Source organism: Triticum aestivum, chromosome 6D (genome assembly GCF_018294505.1).
Source record: "Triticum aestivum cultivar Chinese Spring chromosome 6D, IWGSC CS RefSeq v2.1, whole genome shotgun sequence".
Classification (NCBI taxonomy): Eukaryota; Viridiplantae; Streptophyta; class Magnoliopsida; order Poales; family Poaceae; genus Triticum; species Triticum aestivum.
Genome location: NC_057811.1, coordinates 4,101,842 through 4,119,840, shown reverse-complemented (window position 1 = coordinate 4,119,840; position 17,999 = coordinate 4,101,842). Strand labels below are relative to the sequence as shown.

General features: G+C 45.4%; 1 protein-coding gene across 1 annotated transcript; it reads left to right on the top strand.

The window, feature by feature from the left end:
- The first annotated feature begins 4,938 nt into the window (after positions 1–4,938).
- Positions 4,939–12,018, top strand: LOC123142929 (disease resistance protein Pik-2). The gene is made up of 4 exons (XM_044561641.1): positions 4,939–6,107; positions 7,048–7,632; positions 7,829–8,416; positions 9,861–12,018. Exons 1-4 carry the CDS (start codon positions 5,022–5,024, stop codon positions 11,841–11,843), a joined length of 4,242 nt encoding a protein of 1,413 aa, XP_044417576.1. The 5' UTR covers positions 4,939–5,021; the 3' UTR covers positions 11,844–12,018.
- Positions 12,019–17,999: the final 5,981 nt, after the last annotated feature.

The following is a 17,999-nucleotide window of genomic DNA, read 5'->3' as shown; positions in this document are numbered from 1 at the left end:
GCAAAACAGACGGTCGATGACGCGCTAATCGTGCGGCTGCGGTGCGACCGGCCCAAACTTGGGCCGGTGCACCGGCGCCTATCAGTCCCCTAATTCATTTGCTTGACACGACGACGCCGCAGGAGCAGATTGGGCTGACGGACTCGAGTGAGAACAATGACGATTCCGCCCGTGTGGTTAAGCTGCTGCTGAACTGGAAGGTGGACCTGGCCTACAAGCGCAACCGCGACCTGTGGTCGCTGCTGCACATAGCCGCCTACTACGGCCCGACGAAGGCCATGGTGGAGCTGCTGAAGCAGTGCCTGACGTGGCGGAGATGGTGGACAGCAAATGCAGGAACGCCTTCCACGTCGTCATCACTAGCAGCATTGTGAACTCCCTCAAGCACCTACTCAAGCACGTCCAAGGATTTTTTTTACCACCCGACAAATTCCGAAACCGACCGGTTTTCGGCCTTTCCGGTCTCTACCAAAAAATGGGCCTACCACCCGAAAGATTTGGCCTGCATACGAATTTGGGCCGCCTGGCAAACCCTAGGCCACGATCTCACGGACCCATGCCAATCCTTCCTCTCTCTCCCTCGGCCAATGGTGGCAGCGCGATTCGGGAGAGGCGGTGTCACAGAACTGTTGTGACCACCGAAGACCAAGGCCCAGCTCAGTCTGGACGGCCCAAGAGGACACCAAGCCCAACCAGCGCATCCAAGGCCCAGACTGGAGGCAATGAACAAGCACTTAACGCTAGCGTGCGGTGTGTGGAGGGCATCGTTGGAGCACTGACTGAATCGGTCGCCGCTTGGCGTGTATCCTCCTCCCACCTCCCGGCTCTATTACTCCTTGACCCCCTTTCTTGCTGGAACCCTAAGCTTGTATTTGAGATCTGAATTCGAGAGACGGAGCTGTGTAGACCGGGTGATTGCTCGTAGGACAATATGATCTGGTATTTAGAGCTCGTAGGACATATGGAGCGTTTGTTCATTTCCTTCAACAGATTCTTGAGAATTGTTTTCCAGATTGTCCACCATTGGCAGACATGGCCCTTTCTGCCCTTGCCTCTTCCCACATATTATCACAGTACGTAATGATGCAACTTCTCCATTGAAACATGACTGGGTCGGCAACCAGGGTGTAGCACGCCAAAAACTTGTGAAGCTGGATCTGGAAGCAACTGAGTATTTCACGGAGATAGTTGTGCCAGCTGAAGTTGAGCCGAAGCTGGGGGAGCACCGGGCCGGCAGCCACGCAACAAATTCACCAGGTCGGCTGCCGCGGCATGGCAGCTGGCGAGGCACCCGCACTGAGTCAACTCTTCAATATCGAGGCGCTCAAGGTTGGGGAGTACCATTGGCGAGCCATCGTCGTCTGTGGTGAGGTGGGCGATGGAGTAGGCCGTGAGCTTGAGAAACCTTATACGAGACACGTTGGGGGTGAGCAAGGAACAACGCAACGGTGCCGACCCTGCGGAGGGCGTGCCGATGTGGACCCGTTCTAGGTGAGGCGTGGGGGATTTGAACGAGAAGGCGGTGTCGAGCACATGGACTGGGTGTACGTAGGGCTTATGGCCATGCCGTCCAACACGTCGAGGTAAGCCATGACGAGAAGGACCACCGTTGTACAGTGGAGGTGGAACCGAATCTGCAACTCACCCGTGCAATGTTGTATAGTATACTTATGGACTCGAGGCCGGCGAAGCGGCCAACTTTAAGCCGTATACCTTCTGCAGTCGACGTATCAGCTGACATCGTCAGAGTCTGCTCTGCTTCTCGAGCGTATCTGCTCCCGAGTGAGGACTGCCAACATCACCGCGGGCACCATTGCCGCAACGAGCTCCACCGCCACCGTGGCCAGTGCCAACACCATCATTGGCATTCTGGTTGTTCTATGCATCACCATCCCTCGCAGCCGATGGATCGGCAGGATCACGGGCTGGTGGGTCGGCCATGCAAACCTCCGCTACGGAAGTGAGGCTCCCACAGCTCTCCTCGTCTTCGGACATGATGCAAATAAATCATGGAAAGATTCTCAAGGCTGAATCATAGCTACCTGTGGTGTTGCCGCTCGACGCGCAGATTAATAGTGAGGACGCGGCTTGCTGAAGTGCTTCTTCCAGCAGCGACATGTGGCGAGCAGCCCAGTAGCGTAGTACGGAACCGGCTCCTGGAGGAGCAACATGCCAGAGTCGTTGGCGCCGAAGTGCACACTTCTGCAAGCACTGTTCAAGAATTCGTTCAATTAATCAGTTAACGGGTCAGTTAATTGCTACTCGTAGGGTGACCGAATCGAATAACACATATTCATCGTGCTAACTTGTCAGGCCGATTAATTGGCAACTTAGATCGATTAATCGGTTGTTAGACCGATTAATCGTTGCTGATCTATTAACTTATGGGCAAACAAAGTCCAAAATTTTGCCCCGTAACCCCTCCCATCCGCCTCTCGCTCCTCAATGGCTAGTGTTTGACCAAACAATAGCATATTTTTGGTATATTACAGAGCTGAGAGCATGAGAATATGGTATAGTACATAAGAAACTAGATATATGTTGGCAAGTTGTTATTTAATCTACAGATTAATGGTTGACCGATTAATCCAGTTAATAGGCCGATTCACCGATTAATCGCTACTCCCAAACCGACCGAGCAGCTACCAGTTACTGATTTCCTGAATAATGTCTGCAAGCAGGCAGCGCATCACAGTTTAACGGGGCATTCAAATGTCACGCAGAGTCGTCGGCGATGAAGCTGATTGATCCGAAGTGGACGAAGCTCCCCGGGATCATCTCACCACTGGAAATTGATGAAGAAGCCACCTGCGCCATGGATCGCAAGATGCGCAGCCCCATGGTGGGCGCTAATTGTCGTGGCATGAAATCTGGCAGTAAGAAAGGGGGTGAAAACAAGGCATGATCTGGTGAGGCGCGGGAGAGTGCCACAAGGTGTATACAGGTTCATGCCCCTCTGCGGTGTAAAAGCCCTAATCGTGTTCTCCTGAGAGATGTTCTTGAGTGTAGTATTGCTGTTATGAAGGGTTCTGAACTCGTAACCAGGTGCCACTGATGTGCTTATATAGAGTTCACTACCCTATGGACTTCTTATATGTTACAGGTGAGTTAAAGGGAGAGTTATTACACGTCCATTATTAGAGGTAACGAACGATCTAAAGGATAATAGTGACGCCAGGCTTTAAGACTTGGAAACGCCTCCATTAAGCCATTGGACTGATTTGAGTCAGAGTGCGATCCATCTGAGTGAGGATACTTTTTTTTATCCGAGCCGAGTGATAGAATTCTCCACACGGGTGACCCATCCCGAGTGAAAGAAACCCTTGTGTGTTGACGTTGTCCTAGCACATGTTGGATGTTGGCTCGGGCCTACTCTGTTGGGATTTAGGTCACCATGAGCCTAATCCGAGGGAGATAACCTCATCAGCAAGGTGCTGAAGAATTCAAGCTTGCATTGCACGGTGTGATATCCCAACCGATATTACTTCAGTGGTTAGTAGATCTCGTTTCTAGCGGTGAGTGGCTATTGTGGTCCTTTTTTCATTGGAATTATTGTGGTCTTCAAAGCCTTCTTTGGCGATGGCATTTGCAAGTGCCCCTTTCCCTTATTATTGTCTCTGTGCAATTTCCAAGCTTAAAAATGTGGCATGCAATCGAATGAATAAGATGGCAAGTATGATCTTTTATATAACTTTATTTCTTACTAGTAGTTTGTGTCTTGTTGTATTTCCATCTTACTTTCATTGTTTTCCTTCATAAACTTTAGTTACAAAATGCCCTTTTGGGTGTCTTTTCTCGGACAAAAAAAAATCCTAGATACACCTCTATTTATCGTTTTATCTTTGGTTTTTAACTGTACATACCACCATGTAAATATTTTTTAAATAAAAATTTACAATAGGATACTTTCGTATTGTGTTTTTCTGTTCAAAACAACTATAAGAAGAAACATAACTAAAGCAGGTGCATGGAGCATTGTAGGCCATTGTAACAAGGAGGCAAAGGTATCAGATAACAGTGGGCTGATGCCTACATATAAAAGCAAGCATCTTTGCATTTTTTTTTTGCGGGGAAAAGCACCCACAATTGATTGAACGGCAGCCCACACAATGTAATTATAAAGACAATATCATTGAACTTGTTAGTTCAGAGAACCAGCTTGTAGTTTGGATGGTTAGGACTTAGGAAGGCAGTGGTACTTCCAGACAATAAGTGATCAAACTTCATGTTTGACGTGTGGTGTCTCATGAAGGCGGAATGTTCTTTTGGTGGGAGGAGACGTTCCAATCGATAGTGAAATGCGTGTGGTGACTTTGCCAATCTCTGGACCCATCGACTCAGTTTTTCGAAGCCACTCACAGGGGTAGGGTGTGCGTGCATGGTTCATAGTGATGAGTGTATGTACATGTTTGTGAGCGTCTGCATCAGTATTGTGTTTCTCAAGAAAACCAATTGTTAATCCAATAAGAAATAAATTTGGTAGTCCAACAAAAATTAAACCATGTCAGAAAAATAGCACTTCCTGTGTTTCAAAATAAGTGTCGTGGTTTTACCTACTTATTTTTGAAACAGAGAGTATATATCAATCTTTTCAAAAGTGAGGCATGTAAAATCCATCAACATAAATGCAGCAAAATGAAAACATACAAAAGCTGCAACCATGTAAAGCACCATTCCTCTCTTTAGTTTGTGGACCCTACGGAAACAGCTAGCCAGCATTATTCGTTGATGGTGAATGCAGCTTTGTGGCCACAAAAGATGGAAAAGACAGGTCGATTCCTGACGAAAGCATTGCCTCTGATCTTCATCGACCAAAGCAGAAAGCACTAACCTTTGTCTAAGCACAAAGCACTCCATCCGACTTACGCAATGAATATATGCTTTATTCCTACTCTGTTTTTTTTTTCTTGCAGATGCTTTCCTCCTCATAAACCCATTTCCAGTGCGGCGCTGCTACCTTGAACCACACAACAAACACCCTACTCTAGTCTGGAGAGAGCTTCCGGGAGCACAAACAAGCAATGGCGGAGTTCGCTCTTGGGCTGACCAAGACGGCGGTGGAGGGGACCTTGAGCAGGGTCAAGTCGGCGATAGAGGAGGAGGCGAGGCTCAAGGAGAAGGTGCAGCACGACCTGGTGTTCATCACCGCCGAGTTCCAGATGATGCAGTCCTTCCTCAACGTCGCCAACAAGGAGCGCGCCGAGAACCAGGTGGTGCGGACCTGGGTGAGGCAGCTTCGCGACCTGGCCTTCGATGTCGAGGACTGCGTCGAGTTTGTTGTCCATCTGGACAACAAGTCGACATGGTGGTGGCGGATTGTGCCATCATGTATGGCACCGCCGCGGCACCGGCACCTCGACGAGGCCGCCGCCGAGATAAAGCTGCTCAAGGAAAGGGTCGAGGATGTTAGCCAGAGGAACACACGCTACAACCTCATCAGCGACTCTGGCTCCCACACCAAGGCCATCTCAGTGGCGGAGCAGCCGGCCCCGGCCACCGCCAACCCATCAGCATCTGTTTTCCCCCTCTTGCGGGAAGTGTGGGATGTTGCTGGGAGGATAAGCAACATCGACAACCTCCAAGATGTGATCACTCATGAAAGCAACGACCTTCAAGTGATCTCGTTATGGGGAAGTACAGGGGGTGATCTTGGAGCCACATTCATCTTCAGGGAGGTGTATTACAACAAACAAATCTGCCAAGAATTCAAAAGCCGAGTCTGGATAAAGCTGATGCATCCCTTTAACCGGGACGAGTTCCTCAAGAGCTTCATGATTCAGTTATGCACAAGCTCCCACCAAGCAACTGTTGGAATGGAGGATTTCGGTACAAGGATGAAAGTAGCAAGAGTGGTTACTGAAGACGATCTAATCAAGGCCGAGCAACTCATGAAAGAGAATAGGTATCTCGTCTTCCTCGAAGAAGTATCCACCCTGGCAGAGTGGGATGCTATCAAAATCTACCTGCCTGACTGTAAGAATGGCAGCCGGATTGTCATGTCTACGCAGGACTTAGGTGTTGCACTTATGTGCACTGGGGATCCATACCAAGTATCGGAGCTCCGGCACTTCTCTCACGGTCAAGCTATTTGTGCCTTTTTCAAGACGGTAAGCCCATAAACCTAGAACTATATCAACTACTTCCACGAACTTCAATTAAGCTAGCACATAAATATACTCAAATTCTCAAAAGCAGGACATGACGTGTACCTCATACTTTAACCATTTTTCTATGAACATTCATGCATTTTGATATAGCATTATATTGCTTGTCCCTTGAGATACATGGGTGGATTGTAGATCCAAATATCGGAATATCCTTTTATTGTTATTGCTTAGTGAAAGGTACATTTACAAGCAGCATCCAAGTAATATCTAAACAATTGCGCTAATAGGGAAGGGCATAAATCGGTTCTGGAAATGTGTTGAATATGTTTCCGTTTCAATAAATATACATTTCCAAAATTATGATATTTGCACTTTCAAAATTTTGAGCAGAAATATAATTATTTGTGTATTATCTTTGTACAAGTTTTAATACAACTTGTAAGAGTTGTTTCTCTCTTCATTTTTCATATTTTTTAATTATACGGCCTTTCACATAGTTGCAGTGGGTTAGGCTATTCCACAATTTTTGTTGATTAACTTAATCGTGGATTACAAAAGTTCTGCATGCCTTGAATTAATTCGGATGTGCTTCTTGGATCAAGCACGTAACTCGACTGTTAAACCTAAAAATCTGTAGCTTATTTTGGGTATCAGGAGTCAAGACGCGGCACTGTTGAAGTGATGTAACTTTATTATGCATCCTAGTTCATAAAATGATATACCCTGATATGATATATCCACAAATCTGCTAACCTTTTTCTGAAAAGTAGGTGATACCGACCTATCACATTTATTTAGTACCCTCATCACTGGTCAAGGATTTATGTAATTAATCTCAACATGGAGATTGGTTTGGTAAAACCAGCATACCGGCTGACTTACATCTCTTTCCTAATCGTTAAGGTTTTCCTAATTTATTATTTTTGTTTCTTACTTGTAGGTCTCCTCTAGTCGTCGCCGTGATATGAGTGAACTTAAACGGCTGATAAGACGAGTCGGTGTGATCTCTGTGCATGGTCGCACGCGGAGCAAGTTAGAACTTGTCAAAGAGTTGTACCACTGCATAAAGGATATTGACGAGGAACAGTATTTTAGCTTCCAGTTTGGAAATTATAGATGGGTCAATGTTTCCAATGGACTGAATAGGATGGACTTTCCTCGACGCTTACATTTGGATTTGGATGATGTTGATGATGATTATGATGACTCAGCCGATAATGATTCAGATGATTCTCGAGGCAACGAAGTTGACCATGATGATTCACATGGTCTTCAAGCAAACGAAGTTGCAGCAGTTGACCAAGAGTTAATTGAAGGTTGTTGTAAGACTCTGCATGAAAAGGATTGCCTTGTTGTCATTGATGGTCTGCAGTCTACAGAAGACTGGGACTGGATCAAAGATACCTTCTTAACGCAGCCTACTAAAGGTTGTATTGTTGTCATTACAAATGAAGAACACGTGGCCAAGCATTGTGTAGATGATGAAGAATATCGGGCCATCAATTGTGAATATCTGGAGCCCAAGGTATGTTTACTCGCGATCCTTTCTTTATTCTCTTGCTGAATTTATACGAGGAAAAATTCAACCTACAATCTCATGTCTCCATGTTTACTTGCTCTCTTCTTTTGTATTCCCCATGTATACTCTCTTGTTGCAATCTACAAATTTCTAGGGAAAGAAATGAATTCTCTAATTTTATTACTATCTCTGTGCCGTGCAGGGTCGCAGAATCGAAGAGGCACATGACTGGACCAACAAGTTCCAACTTTTTGGGCATGACGGTGATGGGGAACTTCCATCAGAGAAGGTGACTGCGGTGTGGGGGATTGCTGGTATTGGGAAATCAGATTTCGTCAGAAACACTTACTACAACCGCATCCTTGGTATCTTAGGATTCTCATATGTCGGAAACATTTTTAGCTACTATAGTTGGGTTGATGTGCCCCATCCCTTCAATTTGACAGAATTTTCTCGGCGCCTGCTTCTAGATTTCCATTCTGATGATATTCAAGCCAAGGAAGTGGCATCAATTAGTATAATAGAAGGCCAGGACCCAATTCAAGGGTGTCGTAATATCATGAGTCGGCATTCCTACTTAGTAGTTTTTGATGGCCTGCGGTCCAAGGATGAATGGGACTTGATAAAAGACACCTTCTTATCTGAGTTATCTGGGCATTCTGCACTAAGCACTATTGTTGTCATTACAAATGAAGCAACTGTGGCCAGGTATTGTGTAGATAATAAGGATGAATGTGTGGTCAACGTCAAAGGTCTAGAAGCTGGTGAGGCCCTTGGTCTGTTCAAAAAGGTGTGTTTACTCTCAACCTTTGGCATGGTATTTTCTGATTGAAACAATAACAATATTCCATATATGTAGGACTAATCACCTATATATCTATTATATGTTGAAATAGTAAGCAAAATTTTGAGTTAACAATTTAATCCATATGAACATCATCACAATAGTGCGAGACATATTAATCACATACTTGAAACTAGAAATGTGAGTACACGCATAACAATGAACTAGCACATCTAGGAAATTTGCATGAAAATAAGCATATGACTACAACATTAGTGTTGTTGCCAACCATGGAGATGAACACGGTGTAGTCAAAGCTTCATTATGTGCTGTGGTTGTACAAAACACCATGAGCATACACCCGACCTCTGCTCGCGATGTTTTCCTATGTTCTAAGAAAGAAGGAATCTATGTACTCTCCTAGCATGGACGTAATGCCTGATGGTTCTCTCTATGTATAATCAATTTTCACTTTTGCTATTTATTAATTACAATGTTGAATTACGTTCACATGCATGCTTTGGCAATTTAGGGCCTCTTTGATTCATGGGATTCCAACAAAACATGAATAGGAAAAATACATCTCCACAATCCCAGCAACTTCATGCGATGTAGTGGTTGGGATTGTGGAAAAGTGGTGGCGACAATTCATGATTAACTTCGATTGTGGTGCTTCTCGAGTACCCAGTCTGAAGCTTTGGGGTGAAAACCCAAGGTCTGACTCATGTTGGTTATACCTGGCAATGATGATGGTTTTTTCATCGTTACCTTGTTGATGGCATTGCTCGAATATATTTGGACTTTTTTCGTCAAGGTGAAAACCTAGAATATGACTTCTACTGGTTGGATCCGGTGACAAAGGTGCTTGAACGTCTTTCCCTTCATAAGGGTGTTGATGTTTAAGAATCCCGTTGTCCTTCTGGCGTCAAAAGATGGTTGATGTCAAAAATATGGTCATTGTCATAGTTTGTCGATCACTGTATTGATCACTTACGGGTTTTTTCCCCTCGCTTAGGCATAACTTTGGTATTGTATGACTTTGTTATTTATCAGCGAGTTTGTTAGTGTGCATGCGTTGGTGTTGGTTGTGTGCATTGTAACTATCCAGAGGCCACGTGTGTGCTCATTGTGTTCGTATCCACTTGATCCTTCATTTTGAGTCAATAAAATCCATCCTTTGTCGAAAAGGAAAAACACATGATTTCAATATCATGCCTATTTTGGTCCTACAGAATTTTGTTGCACCAAAGTTTGTTTGATTGCACCACATGAAAACAAAGGATATTCCTTCAAACTTAATTCGTGATCTGTCGCCCATTTGACAATTAAACCTCAAATTTTAATTTTGTTATGAATTTAGCTTAAATTGTAAAAGTTAAATTTATACTTACCATCAATTCCAAAGTGAATTTGTATATATTTCAGAGTCTGATTTATATTTTACTTGTAGGTACTTGGTCCCGACAAGATATTGACTCCGAGGGAGATGAAACTTTCAAAACATATCTTGGCCAAGTGTGGAGGCCTTCCCAAAGTGATAGTTGCAATAGGCAAGTATTGTCGTCGTCGCAATAAGGTGGAGGATATAAAGGAAAACTTTATGGACATGTTGGAAAACGACGCTAAATTTGACTGTTTAAGGGGTCTATTTTCTTGGATGCACTCCTACTTTGAAGATTGCAACGATTCACTCAAGCCATGTATCTTCTATTTGCCGGTATTCCCTACAAACCACAACATTAGGTGGAGGCGTTTAATGAGGCGGTGGATCGCGGAGGGTTATTCCAGGGACACATCTAGTGGTACTGCAGAGGAGAATGGAGAAAGGTTGTTCTTTGAACTTGTCGATTTGAGCATAATCCAACAACCATCAAGTAAGTCCATGTGTCGAGTCAATGGTTTCTTCCATGAATACATTATCTCACGACCAATGGAAGATAATCTTGTCTTTGCACTGGAGGGGCATTGTAGTCTGAACTCGCAACTTGTGGGAAAGCACCTCACCATAAGAAAAAGCTGGGATAGGGACATCAATGTGTTTGAGAACATTGATTTCTCATCACTAAGGTCTTTGACGGTGTTTGGGGAATGGAATCCATTCTTCGTATCTACCAATAATAATATAAGACTTCTTCGGGTGTTGGATCTAGAGGACACAACAAATGTAACAGATAATGACCTTGAGCAGATCGGGAAGCTACTGCCTCGCCTCAAGTTCCTCTCCTTACGAGGACATAGAGCGATGACCCGTTTGCCAAATTCATTGGGTGACCTGAGGCAACTTCAAACATTGGATGCCCGACACACCTCCATAGCCACACTCCCACAAGGTATCACCAAGTTGCAAAAGCTGCAATACATACGTGCCGGCACAAGTAAACAACCATGGAATGAAGGTGGTAGAGTCATAAGCCTAACAGCACCATATTATGACAGTACATTGACACCAGCACAAGATGGCGATGGCACTCCCCCAAGCCAACACCCAGCAGCAGCACCACCAACACAAATAGAAGAAGGTGTTGGCAGCAGCACAAGCCAAGCAGGAGCACCAGATGTAGTCAAGACATCAATAGCGTCAAGGCGCATGCCACATACTATGCTATCTAGCTGGTTTTCCAAGTTGTGCTACACAGCACCACGACTTAATAGCCTTGGCGTTGAGGTTCCCGCAGGAATCGGGAAATTGACGGCCTTACATACTCTTGGTGTTGTTAACGTCAGTGGTGTAGGTGGGAAGGCCATCCTGATGGAGCTCAAGAATCTTTCCCGACTGCGCAGGCTCGGGTTGTGCGGCATCAACCGGGAAAACTTGAAGGAGCTGTGTTCAGCCATCTCTGGTCACGCCCATCTGGAGTCTTTGTCAGTCCAAGTTGACAAGGAAGAGGAGCAGGGTTTGTTCTGCTGTTTCGATGACACAATCTCCAAGCCACCCAAGAACCTGAAGACACTTAAGTTGTATGGGTATGCACACATATTGCCAGGCAGCTGGATGAAGCATCTTGATAACCTCAAAAGGTTGGATCTTGAGATGACCATATTCAGGCAAGAGGACCTACACGTCCTTGATGAACTGCCAAAGAGCGAAGCCCTAGGTCACCTTTGTGTAAAGCTGATTCAAGATGCTGAGCTTCATTTTACAACCCCAAAAGATGTTCCGTACAACGACCTACATCCGCGTGTGCTCGAGATCGACTGTACCTCCAAAGTACAGGTATCTTTTTTGCCGCCAGCTCGGATGATGGTATATGTTGAGGTGCTTAAGGTTCACTGCTCTAGTGGGTCGTCTCTGCGGTTCTCTGGGCTAGAGCATCTAGTGTGTCTCAAGGAAGTGTGGCTCAAGGGTTCCTACGGAGACGAACTCAAGCAAGACTTGCAGCAGCAACTTTCCAGGCTTCAGAAGAAACCTGTATTGAAGTTGGTGCAATCCTGACTCCTGGACCGATCAATGAAGATTCCAAGTTGCCATTAATGTAACGCCGAGATATATGTACATGTTGCATGCCCTAGTGCTTGTTTATTTCTCTGTATATAATGTCCACACAATATGCAGCTGGAATTTGTATCGCTTAGATTATTAATGTGTGTATACATGTGCGTTTCTGTAATGCATATAGTCTCAATTGCTGAATGAAAAGTTGAAAACTTATCTGGTGAGCAGAAGAGTATGGATGTCGACTTGCGCTAAACAATCTTAATATATTGCTGCTTGCATCTTAGGCCAAAAGGATTCAGCAAAGCAGAAACAAATAACTATTGAAAATAATCATGCATGTATATATGTCCCAAATAGATCAAGAAGAACGTTGTCCGGAATTCATAGCTTCAAACAAAACGAACACACTATCAAAAGAGACCATATGTGGCCCAAGTAAACTAACAAGAAACAAGCCTTGCTCCCTTCCTACCTCCATCCATGACACCAGGCTGCTGATTCTGGAGGAAGCCAAAGCGACCCTCCTCCCATCAATAAGCAGCATCCACCAGAGGATGAGAAACGAGACTAGCCTAACATGTTCTTCCTTGCTCGCTGCCGCTCTAGCTGGCCGGCCGTGCATCGGCGCAATGATCGACCTCGCTCCTTCAGCATTTCTAGACTTTAGTTAGATTAAAACGGCGCATGATCAAGAGCTGCCCTAGACCTCGGTGACTGGCATCGTATGCAAGAAAATTAACGATCTGATAGGGTTCCCTCCTCTCGGCAACTGTGCAGCCGTTGAGATCTCCACCTCCACCGTCCCCCTCCCCTCTCTTCGGCGCTCGGGCTGACTAAGAGCATGGTTAATAGTATAGCCAGCTGCTGGCTATAAGCCAGTGCCATGTCATCTACAGCCAATCTTATAGTCAACATGTATAACAGTAGATCAAAAGAGTATACTACTTTTTCATTATGTGGCCCACCTTTCCTTCTCACAAAGTGCCTAGGAGCACGTGCTAGAGCTGGCTCTTCACGAAGAGCCCGCTTACCTTCTCTCTCCTCTTCTCTTTCCTTCAACTAAGCAGAAATATACTAGTTTATTCCTTATAGCCCGCTGACTCATCTCTATTATACTTGCTCTAAGGGGCGACCTTGTGTCGCTTCCCGGCCTTGGCTAGGTATAGGGATAGGGTTTTTGCAGGGGGCTGTCTTTCTCCGGGGCTTGCCCTAGGGTTACGATGGCTAACCCATCATCGTCAAAATCGCAGGGGGAGAAGGAGCTGGATGAACTAATGGTTGAGCTAGGGATTGTGGAAGAGGAGTTTGATGATCTGGTGTTTGAGGAAGTGGTGCCAGACTCGACAACCAGCCCCCGATGGCTGGTGATCGGAAAAGTTCACACGGCCAAGGAATATGGGGATTATTGGTTCTACAAAAATATGAGAAGCGCATGGGATCTAGCGCAGACAGTCAAGTTCAGATCGCTGGGGGATAATTTAATGGAGGGAGGGCCATGGTCCTTCAGAGGACAGCCAGTGGTGCTTGCAACTTACGATGGATTTACCAAACCCTCGTTGATTGACCTAAACTGCTTCAAGATTTGGATTCAGATTCACGACCTCCCGGATGGATTTGGACCTGTGGTGAAACTGTTGGCAGCAAAGATGGGCGTGGTATGTGAGGAGGAAGATGACCCGGGAGACTATGTCGGTAATTTCTATAGGGCTAGGGTAACCCTGGAGTTGAGGAAACCTTTAAAGAACCATGTTTCGATTCTGAAGCAAAAGAAGAGACATATTTTTAAGGTTAAATATGAACGTCTCCCGAATTGGTGCGCCGTATGCGGCATGATAGGACACCTATATACTGAACATGGGGATGGTGTTCATGCCCCTACAGCGCTGGTTTTCAAGGAACTGACAGCCTCCTAGAGTATGAAGGGTGCTCTGAAAGGGGGTGGACGCAGCCAGGATGCTAGTGAACCTTTTGCAAAAAGTAATCCTTCTGTATTAGATATGGAGCTTGATAAATTTCAGGGAAGGACACATAGTTGATTGATTCAAGCAAGAAGAGGGGGTGGATGCTAAGGGCCCTCCTGGGCAGGTTGCCCCCAAAATGCTTCATCTCTACCGGGCATGGGGACTGTCCCACCAAGTCCCCCGTCGAAGCAAGATCCCAAGAGATCGGAACCTGGTAATAGCAACTCTGCTTTGAACATAGCCAGTAATCAGAAGGCTGGCTCTCCATTGGCGGGTTCCCAGGGGAGCTCCACCGAGATCAATGAATCTCATGAGTTGGAACTGCCGAGGAGGGGGGAATTCCCGGACAACTCGCGAGTTAGCGACGCTTGTTAGGTTGCTTTCCCCCATGATGGTCTTTTGTGTGAAACTAGACAGAAGGATGAGAGGATGAGGAGATTGAGAGGGCGCTTGGGACTAAATGGTTTCGAAGGTGTGGATAGTAATGGGCTCAGTAGTGGTATCACCTTGTTTTGGCATGAGAGTTTGATGGTTCATGTTTTGGACAAAGATGATCGATTCATAGATGCTACTGTTCGCGTGCATGCAGATGCTGAACAATGAGAGTTACCTTTGTACATGGCGAGCCGCGTTTGGAGAACCGGCATCTCATGTGGTAGAAGTTACAATCCCTATACTCATCATCACCCTAGTTGGTGATCGGTGATTTTAATGAATGCCTCTGGGATTTTGAGCATATGTTAGCCACACCCAGACCGGTTCCTCAAATGATTGCTTTCCGGGATGTGCTTGAAGTATGCCAGTTGGTGGATATTGGTTTCTCGAGGGTGCCCTTCACATATGATAACAAGAGGAGTGGTACAGCGAATGTACGAGTCCGCATGGATCACACGGTGTCTTCAAATGCATGGCGTAACATGTTTGCATTTTCCTCGGTAACTCATGTGGTGTCGCCCTGCTCCGACCATGTAGTTCTGCTCTTGAAAGGTACACCGGACCCAGGTCCGAGTGGTGGGCGCTCGCATCAATATGAAATATTCTGGGAAAGGAGTGGTGAGCTTCCAAATTTAGTACAGAAAGCTTGGGAGTTGGCTGGCTCTGTCGGCAACCTAGAACAGCTACAGTCTGCATTGAAGAAAACCATGTCTACTCTTGGATTGTGGAGCAGGAAGAAGTTTGGAAATGTCACCCGCGAACTCGCAATGTCCCAGTCGCAATTAGAAGAGTTAATGAATATGAACGCTGATTGCCAGGATATAAGGAGAGTGACTGACAAGATGAACAAAATGTTATATCAGGAAGAGATGTTATGGTTGCTAAGATCAAGAATAACTTGGTTAAAAGAAGGCGATAGAAATACGAAATATTTGCAAAGCAAGGCGGTTTGGAGGGCTCGCAAGAATAAAATCCAGGAACTTGTTGATGACAATGGGGTAGCTCATTCTAATGTGGACACAATGAAAATGATGGGTAATGAGTACTTTCAAACCATTTTCTTTGCTGATCCGAACCTTAATTATTCTCATGTTCTAAATCTCTTTGATGTCATGGTTACTGATGAGGATAATGCAAGATTATGTGAACCTTTCAGTGATAAGGAGATAGCTGGCGCTCTTTTTCAGATCGGGTCCTTGAAAGCTCCGGGGCCGGATGGATTTCTAGCCAGGTTTTTTCAGCGCAATTGGAGCACGCTCCGGGACAGCGTCATAAAGTCAGTTAAGGATTTCTCATGACAGGAGTAATGCCATAGGTGATTAACTCAACTTCCATTGTTCTCATTCCCAAAATTTTGAATCCTACTAAGTTGACTGAGTTTAGACCTATAAGCCTTTGCAACGTCATTTATAAGGTTATCTCAAAGTGTTTGGTCAACCGATTGCGACCATTACTTGATGGTATTATTTCACGGGACCAAAGTGCCTTTATCCCGAGGAGGATGATAACGGATAATGCACTCATTGCCTTTGAGTGCATCCATCATATTAAACAAGAGAAGGAACCTACAAAGAGTTTATGTGCCAATAAACTGGACCTATCCAAAGCATACGATAGAGTGGACTGGTATTCTTGAAGCAAATGATGCAAAAGTTGGGGTTTTCTCATTGATGGGTGGACTAGATAATGGCATGCCTCACGTCGGTGAGGTATTCGGTTAAATTAAATGGAACCCTCTTAGATTCGTTTGCATCATTGTGTGGGCAACGGCAAGGCGACCCTTTATCACTGTTTTTATTCTTATTGGTGGCTGACGGGCTATCTGCTATATTGAAGCATGAGGTTAATGCTGGCAACATCACACTTATAAAAATCTGTAGAAGAGCGCCAGGGATCTCACACCTTTTATTTGTGGATGATACCTTGCTTTTCTTTGAAGCTACACACGAGCAAGATTTAAGAGTGAAGGGAGCCATGGACTTGTATGCAAGTGTCACGGGACAGAGCATTAACTTGAGTAAGTGCTCAATCATGTTTGGTGAAGCTTGCCCAGTAAACATTCAAGATGAAGTCCGGGCTATTCTGAATGTTACAAAGCTGGAGTCTGAGGACAAATATCTAGGTCTCCCACTCCTGAAGGTCGAATGTCGAAAGGACGGTTCCAAAATCTGCAAGCTAGTCTCACCAAGAGACTTATCCAATGGGGAGATGGGTGGCTAGCTCAACCTGGTAGAGACTAGAGAGGTATTAATAAAATCAGTCGCTCAAGCTCTCTCTACATTTATAATGGGTGTTTTCAAACTTCCGTTTTCAGTATGCGATGATCTAACAAGGATGGTTAGAAATTTTTATTGGGGTTCTAAAAATGGTTGAAGGAAAGTGCATTGGAAGGCTTGTGATAAATTGTTACAGCCGAAGTGCAAAGGTGGGCTTGGATTCTGGGATTACAGGATATTTAATCAAGCACTCCTAGCACGCCAAGCATGGCGACTCATTGTCAGGCCCGAGAGCCTATGCGCTCGCTTGCTGAAATCTAGATACTACCCAGAGGGTAAGTTGGAGGGCACAGTCTTTTCTAGGAATGCTTCGCCCGCTTGGCAAGCAATTAGCTACGGACTAGAGCTACTAAAAAAAGGCCTAGTTTGGAGAGTTGGAAATGGTACAAGCATAAGATTTTGGAGAGATAACTGGATACCAAGATCCCACTCGTTCAAACCAGTGTCTCCCAAAGGTGAGTGCCGCTTTTGATTTGTATCTGAGCTTCTAAATGTATATGGTTCTTGGAACCTTGAGGTACTACAAAACTATTTCCTGCCTTGTGATGTTGATGAGATCCTCAAAATCAGAGCTTCTCCTAGGAATGGGGAGGATACCCTAGCATGGGGACCGGGGAGAGGTGGACAATTCTTGGTCAAATCTGATTCTGCGTCTAGCAGTAATCCTGATGGCAGAAGGGGTATGTGGAAATTGATTTGGTCTACTGATGTACCCCATACTATACGGAATTTCGCTTGGCGGGTAGTTACAGATTCTCTGCCTACTTGGGTCAATAAGAATAAGAGAACCTTGGAAACCACTAATGTATGCTCGGTATGTGGATTGGAGCCTGAAAATAACTTCCACCCCTTGTGTCGATGCCCTAGAGCTCGGGAACTATGGTGGTAATGTCGGATGTGTGGCAGTTGCCTGACGTTGATCAGGTCCAAAATACGGGCAAAGAGTGGTTATTTCATGTGCTGGAGCCCTTGCATGAGATCCAAAGATGCATGGTACTGATGACGTTGTGGCGTTGTTGGTTCATTCGAAATGAAATCGTCCACCATAAGAAGCCGCCCCATCTTGAAGTATGCAAGAGATTTCTGCTCAGCTATTTGGAGTCTCTAGTTGCTACAAAGTTAAACTCACATATGGATCCTGAGAAGGGTACAACAGTTATATCATATGATCGCCTGAGGTATAGGGAACCAGCTCAAGTTATACCTATGGCCGCCCCCCATGGTCTTCTCCACCAGATGGGTGGGTCAAACTCAACTCAGATGGGTCTCATTCAGTAGGAGGGGCTGGTGCAGGTATGGTGCTTCGAGATGCTCAGGGAGGTATAATATTCTTCGCTTGCATGACGCTTTACTCTTGCCGGGAAGCTTTAGAGGCGGAGCTGTGTGCATGGAGGGTTTATCGCTTGTGATCCAGAGAAGTGAGCTCCCGGTTGCCATTGAGATGGACTCACTAGTTGCGGTCAAGATGATCCAGAGGCGGG

Coding starts and splice junctions, on each gene's coding strand:
- LOC123142929 (XM_044561641.1), top strand. CDS start 5,022: ATGGCGGAGTTCGCTCTTGGGCTGACCAAGACGGCGGTGGAGGGGACC. Junction 7,633..7,828: donor GTGAATATCTGGAGCCCAAG/GTATGTTTACTC, acceptor TGTGCCGTGCAG/GGTCGCAGAATCGAAGAGGC. Junction 8,417..9,860: donor CCCTTGGTCTGTTCAAAAAG/GTGTGTTTACTC, acceptor TTTTACTTGTAG/GTACTTGGTCCCGACAAGAT.